This window comes from Peromyscus maniculatus, chromosome 5 (genome assembly GCF_049852395.1).
Source record: "Peromyscus maniculatus bairdii isolate BWxNUB_F1_BW_parent chromosome 5, HU_Pman_BW_mat_3.1, whole genome shotgun sequence".
NCBI lineage: Eukaryota > Metazoa > Chordata > Mammalia > Rodentia > Cricetidae > Peromyscus > Peromyscus maniculatus.
In genome coordinates, this window is record NC_134856.1 from 60662175 (window position 1) to 60680647 (window position 18473).

Consider the following 18473-nt stretch of genomic DNA (forward strand, 5'->3'; position numbering starts at 1 on the left):
AACCAGTGATTCTATACCTTTTGACAGATTTTCTTTTCTAGTGTGTTTTAAGTCTTGGGGACTTGTCTGTGGTGAAGCATCAATGACATGGACAACGTTTGCCTTTTTTAACTGATGTTTACAAACTGAAAGTTGAGCCAAAGCTGCAGGTGTGTGTGTGTGTGTGTGTGTGTGTGTGTGTGTGTGTGTGTGTGTGTAGAGGCCAGAGGAGTCAGCCTTAGGTGTCATTCCTCTGGATGCTGTACCTTGTATTTTGAGACAAAGCCTTCCCAATTTGGCTAGGCTTGCTGGCTGCTGGCCCCAGGGGTCCGGCTGTCTCCACTGCCCCAGTACTGGATTATAAGTAAGGGCCACCATGCCTGGCGTTTTCATTCGGGTTCTGGGAGATCAAATCTGGTCCTCATGTCTGCACAGCAAGTCTTTTACCCACTGAACCACGCCCCCTGCAACCCTAAAGTAGCGGCAGGTTTGAACTTCACAGTGGTAAGAGACGCTGGGCCCCGGACTCCTAGGGAGCACAGCACGGAGCAAGCGTGGCTGGCTGAGCTGTCTGTCTGTCTGCCCTTGTGCCCTGCTGGAGAATGAAACAAGGCAGTTCTGAGAAACCATGGAAACTGCCCCCTGCCCCACAGGGATGGAGCCTGGGGTCTCCCGAGAAATTCCTCAGTCACTCCCTGAGCTGCATCCTCAGACCTCCTTCTGTTTTTATTCTGACACATGGTCTGGCCATGGAGTGCTGGCTGGCCTTGCAAGAATTCTGTAGCCTAGGCAAACCTTGCACTTTCAAATCCAGCCTCCCGAGCAGCTGGAATGATAGATCGGAGCCAGCAGAGCCAGCAGGTTTTTACGTATACATCTGGAGAAGAGGCAAAAACAACACCTTGTGCTCCAGGACACATTTAAACCTCCTTGGCCCTTTCTTGATCACGGGGACACTGTGGCAAGGCAAGGGACAGGGACAGTGTCTCTGCCATCAGAGTCCAATGTAAGGCCTGGCAGTCACGCTGGGTCAGTGTTAGCATGTCTGCAGGGTAATAATCAAGCTGGTGAGAGAGTGGGTGGTGGTGGAGGAGAGGGAACCATCCCAGAGCAGGGCCGCAGGAAGCAGCCTGGGGTGGAGAGCTTGAAGCCAGGTACACATGGTCAGACCTGTGGGCTCATGGAGCTGAGATGCCTCTGCCTGGGAGCCTGGGATCGAGCACATTGTGCCCAGAACTGGTGTGATCTGACTTGTGTTGCTTATTTGTTTATTTATTGTCTGTGTGTATTTTCCTTGCTGGGTGGAACACAGGGCTAGTGTGTGCTAGGCAAGTGTGTGCTATACACGTGCTCTACCGCTGGGCTGTATCCCGAGCCCTGACTCCTCATGTTTTTAATGACCAGCTAATGAGCAGAAGGGATCAAGGTAGGTGTGAGGTGAGTGAAGGCTGTCATTGCTGTCCCATAAGATGGCTTCCAGGAATTTAAGGGCGAGGCCTGAGACCCACAGTGTAGTCCTTGCTTGCTCACGCTAACACGTGAATGCTTAACATTACCGGAATCTTCAAGGGTCAGAGCGTTCACTTAAGGTCACTCAGGTCTGAATTTGTTTTCTTTTGTTTTGAGAGAGAGTCTGATGTATAACAGGCTGGCGTCACCTCTGTAGGCAGACAGGCATGACCTTGGACTTCTGATCCTTCTGCCTCTACTTCCTGACTGCTGGGATGGAATCCAGGGCTTGCTGCATGCTAGCCAAGCACCCCACCAACTGAGCCACGTCCCCAATCCTCGATTTGAATATATCAGTGTCATCTCCTGGTGGCTGTGTGACCACGGTCAAGTTACAGAACGTCCTGATTTGTGGCATTGTGTACAGAAACCCTCTCTTGGAGCCTGACTCAAGTCCTGTGGGAAAAATCTGTCCCCTGGTTCAAAGGCAGTTGGGTAAACATTGCCATGGGGGCGACCGGCACTATAAGGAACAGTAGCAGTTACAGGTGTGCCTGGATGGAGAGGCCGGGATGGGGCTTGTGGAAGGAAGTGCTTCCAATGTGGCCAGGCACCGAGCCTTGATGCCATGCAAGGGTGTGTGTGTGCACAGTGTGTGTAACTTAGGAACAAGATGCCATTGTCTGCTTTATGATGGTGCAGTCAGAGATTGCCCGATAGCAGCAGTGCAAGGGAAGTGACCCTCGGACATCAGCTTCACACACATGGTTGATAATTTATGAACAAATCACGGTATGCTTCAACTTTCGATTCCCTGGAGACTTGGAGTATATTCATTTGGTTCACTGCCTGGTTGAAAATTTTCTTTTCTTTTTAAAAATCTCCTTTCTTTCTTTTTTATTTTATGTGTATGGGTATTTTGCCTGCATGTATATCTGTTCACCAGGTGCATGCTTGGTGCCCACTAAAGGCATGAGAGGTTACCAAGCCCAATAAAACCGGAGGTACAGGTGGTCTTGAGTCACCCTGTAGATGCTGGAATCAAACCTGAGTCCTCTGGAAGAGCAGCCAGTGCTCTTAACCCCTGAGCCATCTCTCCAGCCCTCATTTTCTTGTGTGTGTGTGTGGTCTGAGCATCTGTCCACCTTGGTTTTAGTTTTTGAGGGTCTCTCACCCACAGGCACTTCACTGATGGAGCTGCCTCTTTAGCCCCCAGCCTGCTTTCTATAGGTGCTTCCACTGTTAACGTGCTGAGCTGATAGAAATGTCCATATAAAGTTCTCATGCCATGAGCCGTGAACAGTTTTCCATGATGACAGAATACTGTTGCAAAGGCTTGTCTCGTGCATTTGGTTTGTGAGTGATGTGGGGGGTCTATTTTAGTTAACTGTATCTGGGTTTTCTTTGCAGAAGTCTGTCTTCTTGTACTTAGTAAGCAAATTCATTCGTACACACACACACACACACACACACACACACACACACACACACACACACACACACTGGTTATTTATTGACTGTATATTAGGTGTCAGGAATCTTTCCAGGCTCTTGGCTCTCTGTAGTAGACAAAGGGGAAACAATTTCTTCCCCCTAGTGTGTGAGACAGACATTAAATCAGTTGGTTGCTTAGTCTAAGGTCTTAGGTTGGAAGGGAGTTGACAGTCAGGTATGGTGAGCTCATGTTTGGAATACTAGGATTTGGGAGGATGAGGCAGGAGAATTGCTACAATGGTGCTACAATGGTGAGTTCTGGGTCAGCCTGGGCTACACAGTATAAGACTCTCTGTCAAAACAAAACAACAGCAAGAAAGCTGGGCATGCTAGCATAGGCAGGAGAGCCAGCCTGGGCTACAAAGTGAGACCATGTCTCAAGGAAAGCACAGAGAATGTTCTTTTGTCAGGGTGGCCACAATGCTCTAGATTGTCCTCCCAAAGAGTGGCTTTTAGGAAAATCCCAGGTCTTGAATTGTGTTCTCGTGGGAGGGGAGGGAAGCTGTGTCGAGGTTCTTAGCAGGAAGTTGGCATGGAGGGAAGGAGTGAAAGGGAGATACGAGAAGGCTTGTCTGAACCCTCGGGGTCTGCAAAGCTTTGACTTGTCTCAGGAGTCAAAGGTGTGTGGTCTCGTGTTGTCTTGGGTATGTTTTCGGTTCTTTGGATGTCACGGGCAACAGTGTGAGAGCAGATGCAGAGGGCCCTGTTGGAGTGAAAACTCCATGGATCAGAATGAGGGAAGGGAGGGAGTCAGGGGAGCCAGGGGAAGAGAGGACACAAGCAGGAACAGCTTGCAGGCGAAGCAAGGCGGGGAAGGGGTTCTCTGAGGCCAGCGGAGGTGGGTCTGGGGTAGACTTCTGGGAGCAGTGTGCTCTGAGGACACCTGCTTGGCTGTGATTATTTTTACAGCCTCTTCCTTTATGACTGGGTTGTGATCCTTTCTCAGGAGGGCAGAGGTGAGTGGTTTTACACTTGGCAGGTGATATAAGGTGACAGAGCTTATCATAATTTCCCTTCCTCCCAACCATTCCTCACGTACAGTCTTGGTTATTTGGTTACCCATTCAGCCAACAAAGACACAACAAAATACACGAACATGCCAGGCCCAGGTGCCGTGTTCCCAGCACGCACAAGGTGGCTCCACTTCCAGGGGGTCTGATTCCCTGTTCTGGCCTCTGAGGGCACTGGGGAGGTACATGGTGCACATACACACATGTGGACAGAACATTGACACATACAATAAAAATTAATTATTAGAAGAGAGGAAACTTTCATCAAGTTAGGGGGAAGGCACCAGGAAAGGGCTCTTTTTTATTTTTTTGTTTTTGTTTTTGTTTTGTGAGACAGGGTTTCTCTGTGTAGTTGTGGTGCTTGTACTGGATCTTGCTCCGTAGACCAGGCTGGCCTCGAACTCACAGAGATCTGCTTGGCTCCACCTTCCCAGTGCTGGGATTAAAGGCATGCTCCACCATTGCCCAGCTGAAAGGGCTCTTTATAAATTCTTCACTGCTGAAGCAGGATCCACTCGGGATCCCAATGATGGCTCCTGGTCCATGAGGAGTTCAGAGAGCCTGGCTTATTGGAGGGTTTTCACACGGTGAGCAGGTGCTGGGAGGTGGGGACATGGAGACGATGCTGTCGTTTTTTTTATTTTGTTTTAAAATTTGCAATGACTTCGGATACCAGAATTGTTAGAATGTGGGGTTTGTGTGGGGAATACAAGAAAGAGCTGGAAAGATCATGTCAAAGGATGGCAGATAGACTTGAAAGCCAGGTCAGACTCAGGCCCTTCTTCCATGGCTCAGGATTGAGATGAGAAGAAAGACAAGGATGGTATAGTAAATATAGACAGCTCCCTTCCATCCCACACCCAGTGCCCCCTAGCGTGTGCAAAATGGACATTCGTGAGGTGACCTTGTGACCCTAGGCCAAGATTAATGGTGCTTGTAAATGTGTTCTACTTTGTCCCTTTTCTCTACTTGTTGATTTTTTTTTTTTAAAATAATACATTCCTAGTTAAAGATTAATTGAGACCCATCTGTCTCACAGATAGAATGGAGTCTGGATTCAGTGACCCCATAAATGTCGGAGAAAATAGAATGGGTATGCTGTAATTGCTTTAAGAAATGCTTCATGCCAACAAATTCACAAAGGCCAAGAGGAGAGAGACTTCAGAGAGGCTGGAGGACTCTCTGCCTCATGGTTGGGTGGGTGGCTAAGCGTAAGGCCTGGTGCTGAAGAACGGAGCCCACTGGCAAGGCAGAGAGCTCTAGCCGCAGTCTCGGGGAAGGTCTGCAAAGGCTCACAGCTCCGCTGCTGAGGAGAATTCACGTTTCTGAGGCCAGACAGCCCCCCTGCTTGATGCGGCTCTGATCCAGACGGCCAGCCCTACCTATGGCCGTTCCTACTTGGAGGGACCGGAAGTGAAGTAGACCCAACCTGTGTGCACCTGAAACCTGGCGAGACTTGGAGGGAGGCCCAGGTCTGATTTACCTGTTGAGGTGGCAAGTTGCGGTTTCGGTCACATTGCCCAAAAGATAAGGAATTTCAGGAATTCTGCCATGCCAGTTGGAAACGGAGTCTCACACAATGGGCCTTTCATGGAGCCCTGGCCTACAGTTGGTACCGAGGTGTTATTTTAACTTGTTTTGTGTTGATCTGGAGTGTGCAGTGCCAGTTGCTAGGGGAACTTTGGACCCGGGGAAAGAGAGGCTGGCTTCTAAACTGTGACAGGACAACTGCTAATTGCACAAGCCACTCTCCTGCCAGCGTAGGAAGGAAGCCGGCTTGTTGCTGGCCAGAGCCCTCCTCTTCCTCCCAGCGGCTGTCCTGTGTTCAGGAGTCCATGCTCTGGCCGTCACATGTGGTGTGGATCTGGGGACAAGGCTATTTCGAGGTCCGCTTTCATTGCTGCTGCGTCTTCCGCATTGTGACTTTTCTCATTGTTGTGATCAGATTCCAGATAAGGCCCTTCAGGGGCGGCAGGTTTATTTTGGTTCATATGGAGACAGATCAACTCCACCATGATGGGGAAGGCCCAGCGGCAGGAGTGTGAGGCAGTAGGTCACTTTCTGTCCCTGGTCAGAGAGCAGGAGTGTGAACCGGAAGTGGGGCCGAGCGATCAAGCCTCAAGACCCGCCCCTTCCAAAACAGAGCTGATGCACATGGTTCTGTGGGCAGTCATTTCTCATGCAGACCACACCTTCCTGTCCACTTGTGACAAGAATGACGTAGTAAGTGGAAGAGAGTCCGTGAAATCAGTTTTTACACAACGGCAAGCCTTTGTGATGCCTGGGCCTTTGCAGAAGGATTATTATTCCTTGCAAATGAAGTCAGTGATGGTGTGAGGGGGGGAATGGAATCTGGTGAAGGAGCTAACCATTGGTGCTTGTTTCCGTGGTTAAGAGTACCCACTTAAAGGATCAGGGGCTGCATTTCTTCTTTAATAGGGTTTATTTTTTCTTAAAATTCACAAGGACAAAATAGGCTTTTAGCTTACAGGGAAGTACTGTTCAAGCACTCATGCAGTCAGCAGGTGTTTTTGGTTGCCTTGCCTCCTTGGGACAACATGACATGACTGGAGGATGTCAGAGATCTTCCATACAGGCACACCTCTGTGTATAGCCCTGGGATCATGGGTGGCATTTTTAGGCTATAAACTGAGATTTAATTCTTCCCTGACTGACTGGCACGTTAAGAGCTGAACTGTGTGGAAACAGCTCTGCTCAATGGGAGATGACTGATGCTATTTTTACTGTTAGAATGGGTGCTGTATCGTTGCTGGAGCTAGCCCAGCATATATTGAGGCTTACAGAGGTCAGTGTTGCTGTGGGCACTTGGAGGAATGGTAGAATAGTTTCTGGAGTTAAGTTTTATATGTAGTTGCACAGAGAAATGCTAGATAAAATAAAAACTAACACCCCAGCACAAAAAAAGATGGGCAGGCATCAGCAAGTGTGGGCTGAACTGGGTGGTCTGCCTCTGATGGGTTTGCCTTCTGAATTTCCAATTTCATGAAGTCATGGTATCTCGCAAATTATCTCCATGGGTTCAGACGTCTGTGAGAGCTTTGCAGAAGATGTTTGATAATGAGCTATGTTAATATGTCATCTATTGGTGGCAATCTCTCGTGCATCCAGCAGGAAAGACACTCTGCTTTGATTAGGATGGAATTTCTTGGAGTGGAACGTTTAATTTTCCCGCTATGGTGTCTTTGATAACTGATCCTAACTGAGATAACCTGATAAAAGGCTCTTGCCCCTAAGAGTCCTTTACTTTCTGCGGAAGCTGCACCGTGCTGGAAGATTTTCTTAGAACTTTACCTGGTCATGGCTGTGCGCTGCTGTAAGCTAAATAAAGTGTCAGAAGGCAAATTCATTCTCCTTGACTCTGGCAGCTACCATGAGAGTGTATTTTATTTTGTTTACCTGAAAGAGCCGACAATATTATGTTCACATCTCACAGTACAACGAAAACTGCATTTTAAAATTTGACTTCTCCCCTCCAAAATCATTCTTTTTGCTAGGAAGTTGGGGCGGGGTTTCCCTGTCAGGTTCAGCACTGTGCCCTCCTGGTGGAAGAGAATAAAAAACATATAGAACTGACAAGGAGCCCCCTCTGCTTTCATCTGTCCGGCTGAGCCATGCCAGCCAAGTGGGCACCGTTGCAGAGTGAGTGGGAGTTCTCAGTCTTGAGTGCCCAGGCATCATGGACATGTGACTGCTCCCATGGGTGGCCTCATTCCAGGAACAGATCCCATGGTTATCATTCCAGGAGGAGGAAGGCCGCTCCCATGGGGTGCTGGGAGCGTACTGGGTGGGGACTGTTCAGGAGACTGGGGGAGGGGAAGAATCATGACCCATGCAGGAAGAGGAGCAGAGAGTGGAGTTGGAGGGAGGCAGATTTCCTTGTTGACATGCATCTGAGAGCCATGGGTAGCGTATGTACTGCAGTCAGAATGCAGGCCTGGACTGCCCAGTCGAGACTGTGTTTTAGACGCCACCGAGAACGGCTGAAGGTGGAGGTAGCTTCGTGGTAGAGCACTTCCTTGTTGCGCAGAGCTCCAGGTTCAAACCTTGGTATGGTGAACCAAAGATAGAGGGTAGTGGAAGGCAGGTGTGAATACAATCGCGGTGTGTTGTATACAAGTATCTGTGGCCAAAAATAGCTTTTAAATGGAAAGAGTTTTGCTCCTCAGACTATAAAGCATAACAGAACAGATGACTTGGAAGACTGGGGCTGGGAGTGGAAACAGGTGCTGAGGTCCTTCTCATCCTTATCCCTGCAGTTTTGCTGCTGGAGAAGATTGAGCATGATGATATTTGCAACAAGACACTGAAGATCACGGACTTTGGGCTGGCGAGGGAGTGGCACAGGACCACCAGGATGAGTGCCGCAGGGACCTACGCCTGGATGGCTCCTGAGGTCATCAGGTCCTCCCTGTTCTCCAAGGGCAGTGACATCTGGAGGTGAGCATAGGCCTTTGCCTTGTCTGTCTGCAACCACGAGTTGTTGTATTTGATCCATGGAGGCTACAGGGCTTCCTGAGTCTGTGGTGAATAGCAAAGTGCTTATGAGGGTGTTGATCCAGATGTGTGTTGGGGAATATTTGTTTAACTATGTAAAGATGTGCTACATTTAATTGTGTAAAGATGTGTTGCTGTTTTTCCTTGCCTGCCTAAGACACCTGATTGGTCTAATAAAAAGCTGAATAGCCAGTAGCATGGGAGGAGGTGTAGGCAGGACTTCCGGGCAGGGAGAGTAAGTAGGAGGAAGAATTTAGGCTCAGAAAAGAAAGAAAAAGAGATGTCAAGGAGACACCAGGAACCAGCCAGCCAGACACAGAGGAAGCAGGAAAGTAGGACATACAGAATGAACGAAAAGTAAAAAGCCCTGAGCATAAATCTAGATGAAGAGAAACAGGTTAAATTAAGTTAAAAGAGCTGGTGGGACAAGTCTAAGCTAAGGTCCAGCATTCATAATTAATAATAAGTCTCTGTGTCTTTATTTGGGAGCTGGTTGATGACCCAAAGAAAATTCCAACTACAGATGTGATGACAAAGAATGTCTCTCGGCTTTCTGTCCCATGGTCTGATCTCTGGGATAATTAAGTTAAAGGAGCAAAGCTTGGTTTGGCTCAGGGTTTCGGAGGTCTCTGTTCACGGATGCGCCTTGTTGGGCTAAACTGCAAGTGTTTAAAATAATTCCACTGTTTTTTGCTCCTGATCCGAGTTGCTGAAAGCAGCCAGTGATAAACCATGCCACAACCCCAGTGTTAGGCTGTGTTGAAATTTTCTCTCTCAGATTACTGAGTCTCTTGCCTTCCAATTTCAGCCTCATTCAAAGTCTCAGGATGTGGGGAAAATGTAGACGTTGCTGGAATGTAACTCAAGTGGTTTGTAGGGTGATTTCTGCCAGAGTTCTCATGAGCACAGCGGTTACTGGCCACATTTCCTTCAGCATCCTCCTCTTGAGTCTCACTAGAAGTAGTGACTTCCAGAACTCTAGGCTTTCTCTAGCTCCTTCTACAAACATTACCAAAGGCTTCTGAGGATTCAGGAAGTGGTTCGAGGGCAAGCTTTAGAGCCTCCAGGTGCCGCTGGCAGATAGACCTGAAATCCACCCAGACTTGGGTTTCAGTTATGTAAAGACGATCCAAATTTTCATTAAAAGTCGCCAGTTAGGAGAGAAGGAGAGACACCTGACTGGCAAGGGTAACAAGTGCCTGAGACCAGCGTGATGGTTCCATGGTTCAAGACCCTTGCTGCCAAGCCCGAGTCCAATCCCTGAGATTCAGATGGTGGAAGGAGAGAACTGACTCCTGGGAGTTGTCCTCTGACTTCCACTTGCAAGCTGCGGTGTTCGCTTGGATGCACGTTAAATTACAAATAAATAAAAAGTGAAAACCAACAAGACTTCCAGTTGTGCAGGCACAATGGTGTGTACCTATAGCCAGCCACTCAGCAGGCTGCAGAGGAAGATCCACTTAGCCCAGGGTTTGAGGGTAGCCTGGGCAACACAAAAACTCCCAACAATGTATCTCTTTTATGACTCTGTCAGTATAAAGCCTAATGAATCATCTAGAGCTACGGTTATCAACTTGTGGGTTGAGAACCCTTTGTGACCACATATCAGACACCCTGCATATCAGATACTTACCTTATGATTCATAACAGTAGTAAAATGACAGTTGTGAAGTAGCAATTAAATAATTTCATGGTTGGGGTCACCACAACATGAGGAACTGTATTAAAGGGTCACAGCATTAGGAAGGATGAGAACACTGCTCTAGAGTAACAGAACTTTGGGGGGTTAAAAAAAAGGATCAGTATGGTGGTTTAGTCTGAGTGTATGTTATCACATGCATGCAGTGCCTGTGGAGGCCAGAAGGGGGCATCAGACCTCCTAGGACCAGAGTTGGAAACAGCTGTGAGCTGTTATGTGGGTGCTGGGAATAGGACCAGAGTCTCCTGGAAGAGTAGTCAGTGCTCTTTTAACTGCTGAGCCATCTCTCCAGACCCCTTCTGCGGAGTTTTTTGAGATAGGATTGCACTGTGTATCCTGGAGCTCACAATCCTCCTGCCTCAGTCTCCTGAGTGCTGGGATTGCAAGTGTGCACCATCATGTCCAGCTGTTCTGGGGCAGAGCCATCTCCCGCCCTGGGAGAGCAGTGGCCTTGGGTCAGCTGGAAATGCTGATCCCGGTGGGAGTTGAGCCAGGGTGGGGCAGGCTCTGGAGCCCAAGTCACTAACGGGAACTTTGTTTTCCAGCTATGGGGTGCTGCTGTGGGAGCTGCTTACAGGCGAGGTCCCTTACCGTGGCATCGATGGACTGGCTGTGGCGTACGGGGTGGCCGTCAACAAGCTCACACTGCCCATCCCATCCACCTGCCCTGAGCCATTTGCAAAGCTCATGAAAGGTATTGTGCAGGCCCAATCTCAAGAGTCCAGGGTCAAGGAAAGTCGTGCCTAGGAACAGTAACATTTTCTATTTTTTTAAAAAGCAGTATGTGTGCTAGTGAGTGGCTCAGCACATAAAGACATTTACCACCAAGGCTGACGACAGTCTGAGTTCAATTCCTGCATGGTAGAAGAGATCAGATTCCCATAGGTGGTCCTCTGATTTCTAACTATATGTAATGGTACACTTGAGCCCACACACATAAATAAATGAATAAATAAACAAATAACCGTATAGAATTTTAAAAGCAAAGGAAATATTAATCTGGATGCAGTAGCTCACATGTCAGTAATCTCAATATTCAAGAATCTGAGGCAGAAGAATTGCTTTGAGTTTCCAGGCCAGCCTGGGCTAATATGAGACCCTGTCTCAAAAAAAAAAAAAAATCCTGTTGCTGGAGGGCTTCTCTCCAGGTTCCCCAAGCCCCGCAGTCCCACAATCCACTTATAAAATAATCACTCAGACACTTATATCACTTATAAACTGTATGGCCGTGGCAGGCTTCTTGCTAACTGTTTTTTTTAATCTTAAATTAACCCATTTTTATAAATCTATACCTTGCCACGTGGCTGGTGGCTTACCAGCTCTTTACATGCTGCTTATCCTGGTGGTGGCTGCAGTGTCTCCCTCAGCCTTCTGCTTCCCAGAATTCTCCTCTCTCCTTATCCCACCTACTTCCTGCCTGGCAACCTACTTCCTGCCTGGTCACTGGCCATCAGTGTTTTATTTATATAGAGCAATATCCACAGCACTTCCCCCCCCTTTTTTTTAGAAAGAGATCACATTTATAATCAATCTGTTTTAAATAAAAATATTGGTTTTTCTCTATCCCACACCAGAGGGCTCTTCTGATTTGGGACAGAAGAATCTCTTAACCATTTTTTTTTTAAGCAATATGTCAGGGTTTAGAGGGGGAGTGAGCCAATTCCACCTCTAAAGCCAGCTTGGTATATTTGGGAATTTGGGCGTAGCATCTCTTACTACTTCCTGCTGGAGGGGGGGCGCTGTATCTTATGGGGATGCAAAGAAAATTTTAGGCCTATGGGGTAGTCCTTGAGGCTGTATTGTGTGAACCAGTTGCCTTGAAACCGCTCTGGATGTTGGATCATCTGGGCCATGGTGTCATCAGAGACCTTTCAGGGGGCCTTGGCTGGTGTATCTTAATCTGGAACAAATCCACAGCCTCTGGCTTTCTGTGGAAACAAGAGCAGAACCTCTTTTCCAAAGCAACATATCCTTAAATCCAAATTTTGATGTCAAGGTACCTTTAAAATATACATTTTGGCATAACTGAACAGCTTTTGCAATCAAATGTTTTTCTTCAGTTACGAATATCAAAGAGAACATAATCCAGATTCTCTGTGTGGTAGCCATCTTTATGTGGCTTATTTTTTATATTACCTTGAGCCTATTGCTTTAAACTGTACCATTCTAAGACTGAAACTGCGGTGTGGCTGCTGGCTCCGCCCATTTCAGCTTACCAGCATGGCGTTTTCCGCCAGTTTTGTGAGTCATCAAGTCTCAGAAATAGTGGGTCTACGCTTTTATCAAAGCAGAGTGTAGCCCAGAAACTTTTTTTTTATACTAGTTAAGACCAAATCTACCATACAGCATAATGTGCCACTGGCAGATGCCTCATTTCCACCATACTGCCGGTCAAATGCACAGGCTAGGAATCTGCCAGTGTTCAAACCCGCGTTTTGCGGCGTCTAGCTGCCCATATGAGACAAGAAGCAGGAACCTGGTTTTGGCTCTGTTTAGAATTGGTTATTAAATATTCTCAGGTTTAAGGTGGAAACTCGAACTGTTGGGCGCCATTTGTTGCTGGAGGGCTTCTCTCCAGCTTCCACCAAGCCCTGCAGTCCCACAATCCACTTATAAAATAATCACTCAGACGCTTATATCACTTATAAACTGTATGGCCGTGGCAGGCTTCTTGCTAACTGTTTTTTTTATCTTAAATTAACCCATTTTTATAAATCTATACCTTGCCACGTGGCTGGTGGCTTACCAGCTCTTTACATGCTGCTTGTCCTGGTGGTGGCTGCAGTGTCTCCCTCAGCCTTCTGCTTCCCAGAATTCTCCTCTCTCCTTGTCCCACCTACTTCCTGCCTGGCAACCTACTTCCTGCCTGGTCACTGGCCATCAGTGTCTTATTTATATAGAGCAATATCCACAGCAAAATCCAATTGCTTTTAAGTGAGCTTTTCTGAAAAGTTCGCCTCTGCTACAGAGGTGAGTCACTGGCATGTCCAGATGTGCAACTTAAAGCCCCCAGTGCCTTGCCTTCCCTGCCACTGTCCCACTGTCCGCCAGCAGACAGCACAGCCCCGAGCTGGCTCCAAGCCTCCCTTTGAAGTCCCAGCTAGTGATCATGAGCATCTTTCCAGTCTCAGCAGTGATTCCACCCTCGTTATTAAGCTTGCTGCCTGTCTCTGTGATCTGTGAATCGCTTCATCAGTTTTGATTTTTGATTTTTTTTTAAATAGGGTTTTGCTATGTGTACCAGGTTAGCTTTGACCTCACTCTGTATCCCATCCTAGATGAAACTTTATTATGTATTTCAGGCTGTCCTCAAACTCACTCTGTAGCCCAGGCTGGCTGCAAATTCACCACCGTGTTATCCAGGCTGGACCTGGATCCTGCCTCGACCTCTCTAGTGTTGGAATTACTGGCATGTGTCACGGTGTCCAGCATTAATCTATTTCTTAGAACTTCTGTGGTAATTATAACATCCTTCAGACGTTGGCTTGGGGACTTGTATTTTATTGATATGTAATTCTGCGACAGCAGCTAGGCCTCAGCATTGAAACCATGCATCTGTGAATCAAGTGTCTGCTAACACAGGCAAAAGCAGGCTGGTCTCACTGTGTCTGCTCACCTCTGACATGGGTGCCTGGGACCGGGGACACTCTGGCACTCACTGATATGCCCTTAAGATTTCCAGGAGTCAACACTGTAGACAGGGGCTTCTGGTTTAGAGTGACAAGTGTCAAACTGGGAAGCCTGCCATCTTGGAGATCATCCTAGCCGTACTGAGAGGGGAAAGTAATGTGATTCTCATTTGTCGCAGAATGCTGGGAACAAGACCCTCATATCCGCCCTTCGTTTGCCTTAATTCTTCAACAGCTGACTGCCATTGAAGGGGCGGTAGCGACCGAGATGCCCCAGGAGTCTTTCCATTCCATGCAGGAAGACTGGAAACTGGAGATTCAGCAAATGTTCAGCGAGCTTCGAACCAAGGAGAAGGTAAGAGAGCAGACGCACTGCGCAGTACACCCGTAAACCGTGGGGACACCAGCCGGGACCACTGTTAGCATTCTGCCATTTGTCAGATGCCAGTCCTTGTTGATGCTTGCTTTCCTTCGGGTTAAAATAAAGAGTGCTGAGAACATACAACTGGGAAGAAAAACCCTTTTATTAGGAAATCTCCAAGTCGAAAAGAGACAAGAAATAGCATGATAAACCTGCACGTTAACGAGTTGCCAAATGTCCAATTTGATCACTTTACATACTTCTTTCCATTTTCCCCCTGAAAGTGGAAAGTGGAGTATTTTAAATCAAACCCTCACCTCATACTACTTCCATATTTATCTTGCTTGAAGATTTTGGTGTGTGTGTGTGTGTGTGTGTGTGTTTGTGTGTGTGTGTGTGTGTGTGTATTTGTGTGTGTTTGTGTGTGTATTTGTGTGTGTGTATTTGTGTGTGTGTGTTTGTGTGTGTGTATTTGTGTGTGTGTGTGTGTGTGTGTGTGTGTGTGTGTGTGTGGGCTTGCATGGTACATGGCACAGATGTAAAGGTCAGAGAGAACTTTTGAAATTTCCTTCTCCTTCCACCTTGTTGAAGCAGGGTACCCCAAGCTAGCTGGCCCACGAGCTCCCAGGTGATTCTCCTGTCTCTATCTCCCATCTTGCTGGGAGAGTGTTGGGATTAGAGTTAGGAGGAGCCCCTGCGTCTGGCTTTTTGTGGGATCTGGGGACTGAACTCAGGTCCCGCCCAGTAAGCGGCTTACCTACAATGCAATTTCTCCAGCCTTCCGTGTTTCTTTTACTGGCAAAAGTTTTGAGAGGTCATTTCCTTGCCATTGCCCTGTGACACACCTGACCTTTTGACAGTTTCCTCACAAAGTTCCCGCTCTATGCAGTCCAGTCACAAAACCCACTTACAGTGTCTTAAGTTTGTTATTTCCGGTCGGGCTCTGTTCATAGCTGTCCTCAGCTGCGTGTGACCCACGGTGCTCGGGTTGGGCATGGCTGAGCCCTCGACAACAATGCTGCCCCTCATACCATGGTGTGCCCTGTCAGGTCATTTCCTGCTCGCTCCGAATGCAGATGGACCAAGGGAGTCATTTCACAGTTGGCTTTGGCAAATCAGAGCCATACTTGGTCCATGTTCTTCTAGGCCATGTCTTGTCAAGTTTTTCAGATGCTGATCCTTGTAATATGTCCTCTCTGATCTCCAAGGCTATTGCTTTGTGGGGGATATTAGGAAAATGTGTGCATTTTGAACTCTTCAGTATGGGCTCTGCTGTACTCGGCCGACAGACTTTATGAAGGGAATAAAGTAAGCCAGCAATTAGACACACACCGAGCATTGACCTCACCACGCTCACAGTGCACCGAGAGCTGTGGGAGCTGGTGTGAGGCGGACTGCTGGGGCTGTGAATTGAGCAAGCCTGGTCTCCGTGGGGGTGGTGACAGAACCTATTAAATGTCACTACCAGGTTTCAAAGCCAGATGTCAGACATGGCTCTGTGACATGGTGATGGCACCTACTCTTTTAAAAGCATCTTTGTAGTATGTGAGCATTTTCAGGAATCCAGGTCTGTTGTTGTTTGATAAGTGTACGTGTTTAATAGTTTAAATTCTTCCGTCATACGTGTGATGATACACATCTGTGCATGTGCACCCGTAACATAGCAAGCGTAATATTTCAAGTCACTCGTCAGCTTGAAGTTATATCCAGGGAGGAATTTTCCCTCCCTAGGACTCTAGGACAGATGAGGAGCAAGCATCCTGCCTACTATCCGAAGGGTTCCACAGTGGGATTCGTGCGAGCATCCTGGTCCCCCAGACTGAGTTCAGGGACGATTCTGCCGGTCAGAGGACTCTGCTGCCTGGTGCCCAGCCTCCCTCCCTGGTGCTTGTGCAGAATGACCAGGAGTGCCTGTCTGTCATACGCTGCGTGCCTGGAGCTCTGGCTCAGACAGGCTGGCTGCCTCTGGGCTCAGCTGGGTGCTGCCGAGTGGCCTTGGTTCCTGTGTCACTCCCCACGGAGTGTCACTCCCCACGGAGTGTCACTCCCCACGGAGTGTCACAGAAGAGAGTGTGAACTGTGAGGAGGTGCCCAGCACAGGCCTCCAGCTTAGTAAGTACCATGTAAGCATGTGCCTCAGGACACAGACGAAACCTGCTGGAAGAGGAAGGCATGGCGACTGCTTCTGGAGGGATGCCTTTTGGCAAGGTGTTCTGTAGAGTTCTGGAAACATTTACACACTTGGTTGGCTTAAAACGATAGGAAAATTTTGAGTTTTATTTTTTTGTACACTTGTCCAATTTGTTTTCAAGCATTCTGAAATGAGGTGTTTAAACCCACAACTAAACTGATTTTATGGAGTGACAGGAGATTTTGAGAGAAAACGGCCTTAAATCACACAGTTGAAGTTTGAGAGTGATATTATTCAGCATAACCGTTCTGGCAGTGTTTTGTTTAACTGCTGATAACCAGTTTTGAAACTGCAGGATGTGAGCACAGGAATGGGGCGATTCTCATGTTGTCGAGTAGAATAATAAAATAACGCTTCCAGAATGGTCACAGCCTTCTCTGGGTGCTGGCGTCAGCCTGGAGACTTAGTTTCTTCTTTTTCCCTCTTCCTGCCACTGTGGCAGAGTCTTGTTTAGTATCCTAGGCTGCTCTGTACTCACTGTGTAGTTTAGGCCGGTTGTGAACTCACTGCAGTCCATCTCCTAAGCCTCCCGAGGGCTGGGACCACAGGCACGCTACCCATGCTCAGCCGTTTTCTTATTATCCTTCTGGATTTTTCCCGTTGGCGTCTGCTTTGTCTCTGTATTTGACTCTTACTCATGGATCCTCCGTGTGGCCCCTGTGGCCTTGTGATCTGTGATTAGAGAATCTGCAATAGTGTTTCTCTTTGTGCTCTAAGGGTTCTAATCTCATCTTCCCGAGGGGTGGAAAACCCTCTGTACATGCCCTATCTCCCTTTCCCGCCCACTGGCTGGGGGAGGAGGCCTCACACTCCAGTTAATGCTCAGCCCTTGGCTCTCGTCCACATGACTCTGTAGATGGTGAATCCTCCCCACACTCCGGCTGCTTATCGCTGCTGTCTGTCTCTGGGTCCTCTGTGTGCACCTGGCACCACCGGCCCTCAAAGAGTACTTGTCCTCATTAACCATTAACCTTTCTTGCAGGAAAATGGTTTTACCATTACCAGAAAGTCCCCACTGAGCCTTGAGGCAAATGCTCCTGCTAGCAACCACATAGACAGAAGGAAGGCTTTTGTGTTTCATGATTTCAGAGTATTCCTGTGTGTTCTAACACTCCAGAGGTCTTTTTCCCACTCTACAACATGCTTCTCAAGCTTATTATTTATTATTATTATTATTATTATTATTATTATTATTATTATTTGTGTGTGTGTGTGTGTGTGTGTGTGTGTGTGTGTGTGTGTGTGTGTGTAGGTAAGAGGTCAACCTCAGTTGTCTTCCTCAATCTTTCTCCACCTTGCTTTCCTGAGGCAAGGTCTCTCACTGGAACCTGGAACTCCTCAGTTCAGACTGACCTGCTAGCAGCCCCAGGGATCCTCCTGTCTGTAATGAAATGTGTGTTCTCAGGCCTGGCTTTTACATGTGGGTTCTGGGGATTGAACTCAGGTCTGTGGGCTTGTGTGGCAAGCATTTTCCCAGCTGAGCCATGGCCCCAGGCCAGCTTTTCCAGTTTTAAAAATCTACTTAATAGGATGCATAGTTTGACTGCTTTTCCACCAATCATGGCCCCTAACGCCTTACAAAGTCTAGTTGTTGTTGTTGTTGTTGTTGTTGTTGTTGATGAAGTTGTTGTAGGGGTGAGCCCCTTTGATAGGGACTTAGAAATAAAAGTGTTTACTTACTCAGTTTATCTAGAAAGATGCATGAGGGATGGCTGACCCCAGTTAACAGCAGCGTGAGGCCAGCACCACTGAAAACCTGGGAGTCTCAGAGAAGGGGGGATGCATGTGATGAGTTCAAAACCATCCCCTGTCCTCAAGTACTCTGCAGTCAATCTCCAGTGTGGACTCGCCTCAGAACTGCTTTGCAGCTGGATGGGTCGCCCTCATCTGTGACCCTCGCACACAGGAAGCAGAGGCAGGAGAATCAGAAGTTCAAGGCCAGACAGGGCTACGCGAGTCCCTATCTTAAAAAAAAAAAAAATCTGCAGATTTTTCAAAATTACACAGCATTTCTTTTTCTTTTCCAGTGATAAACAGCAGGCTATTCCTGGCATGTGCCAGTGAGGAGATACTGGCCCGTCTGTACGTCAGAGCCAGCTGGCATGTGGTGGGGCAGGCAGCTGAAAGGCCTGCGAGTCAGGGCGAG

The 18473-nt window shown here is 47.8% G+C and overlaps 1 protein-coding gene across 1 annotated transcript in view; it reads left to right on the forward strand.

Moving 5' to 3' along the window:
• Nucleotides 1-18473, forward strand: part of Map3k21 (mitogen-activated protein kinase kinase kinase 21) — a 37171-nt gene that overhangs the window by 4625 nt on the left and 14073 nt on the right. The window contains exons 2-4 of the mRNA XM_006982494.4: nt 8210-8390; nt 10692-10840; nt 13955-14130. Of these exons, the coding sequence (XP_006982556.1) occupies nt 8210-8390; nt 10692-10840; nt 13955-14130 (506 nt within the window). The remainder of the gene's footprint in view (nt 1-8209; nt 8391-10691; nt 10841-13954; nt 14131-18473) is intronic.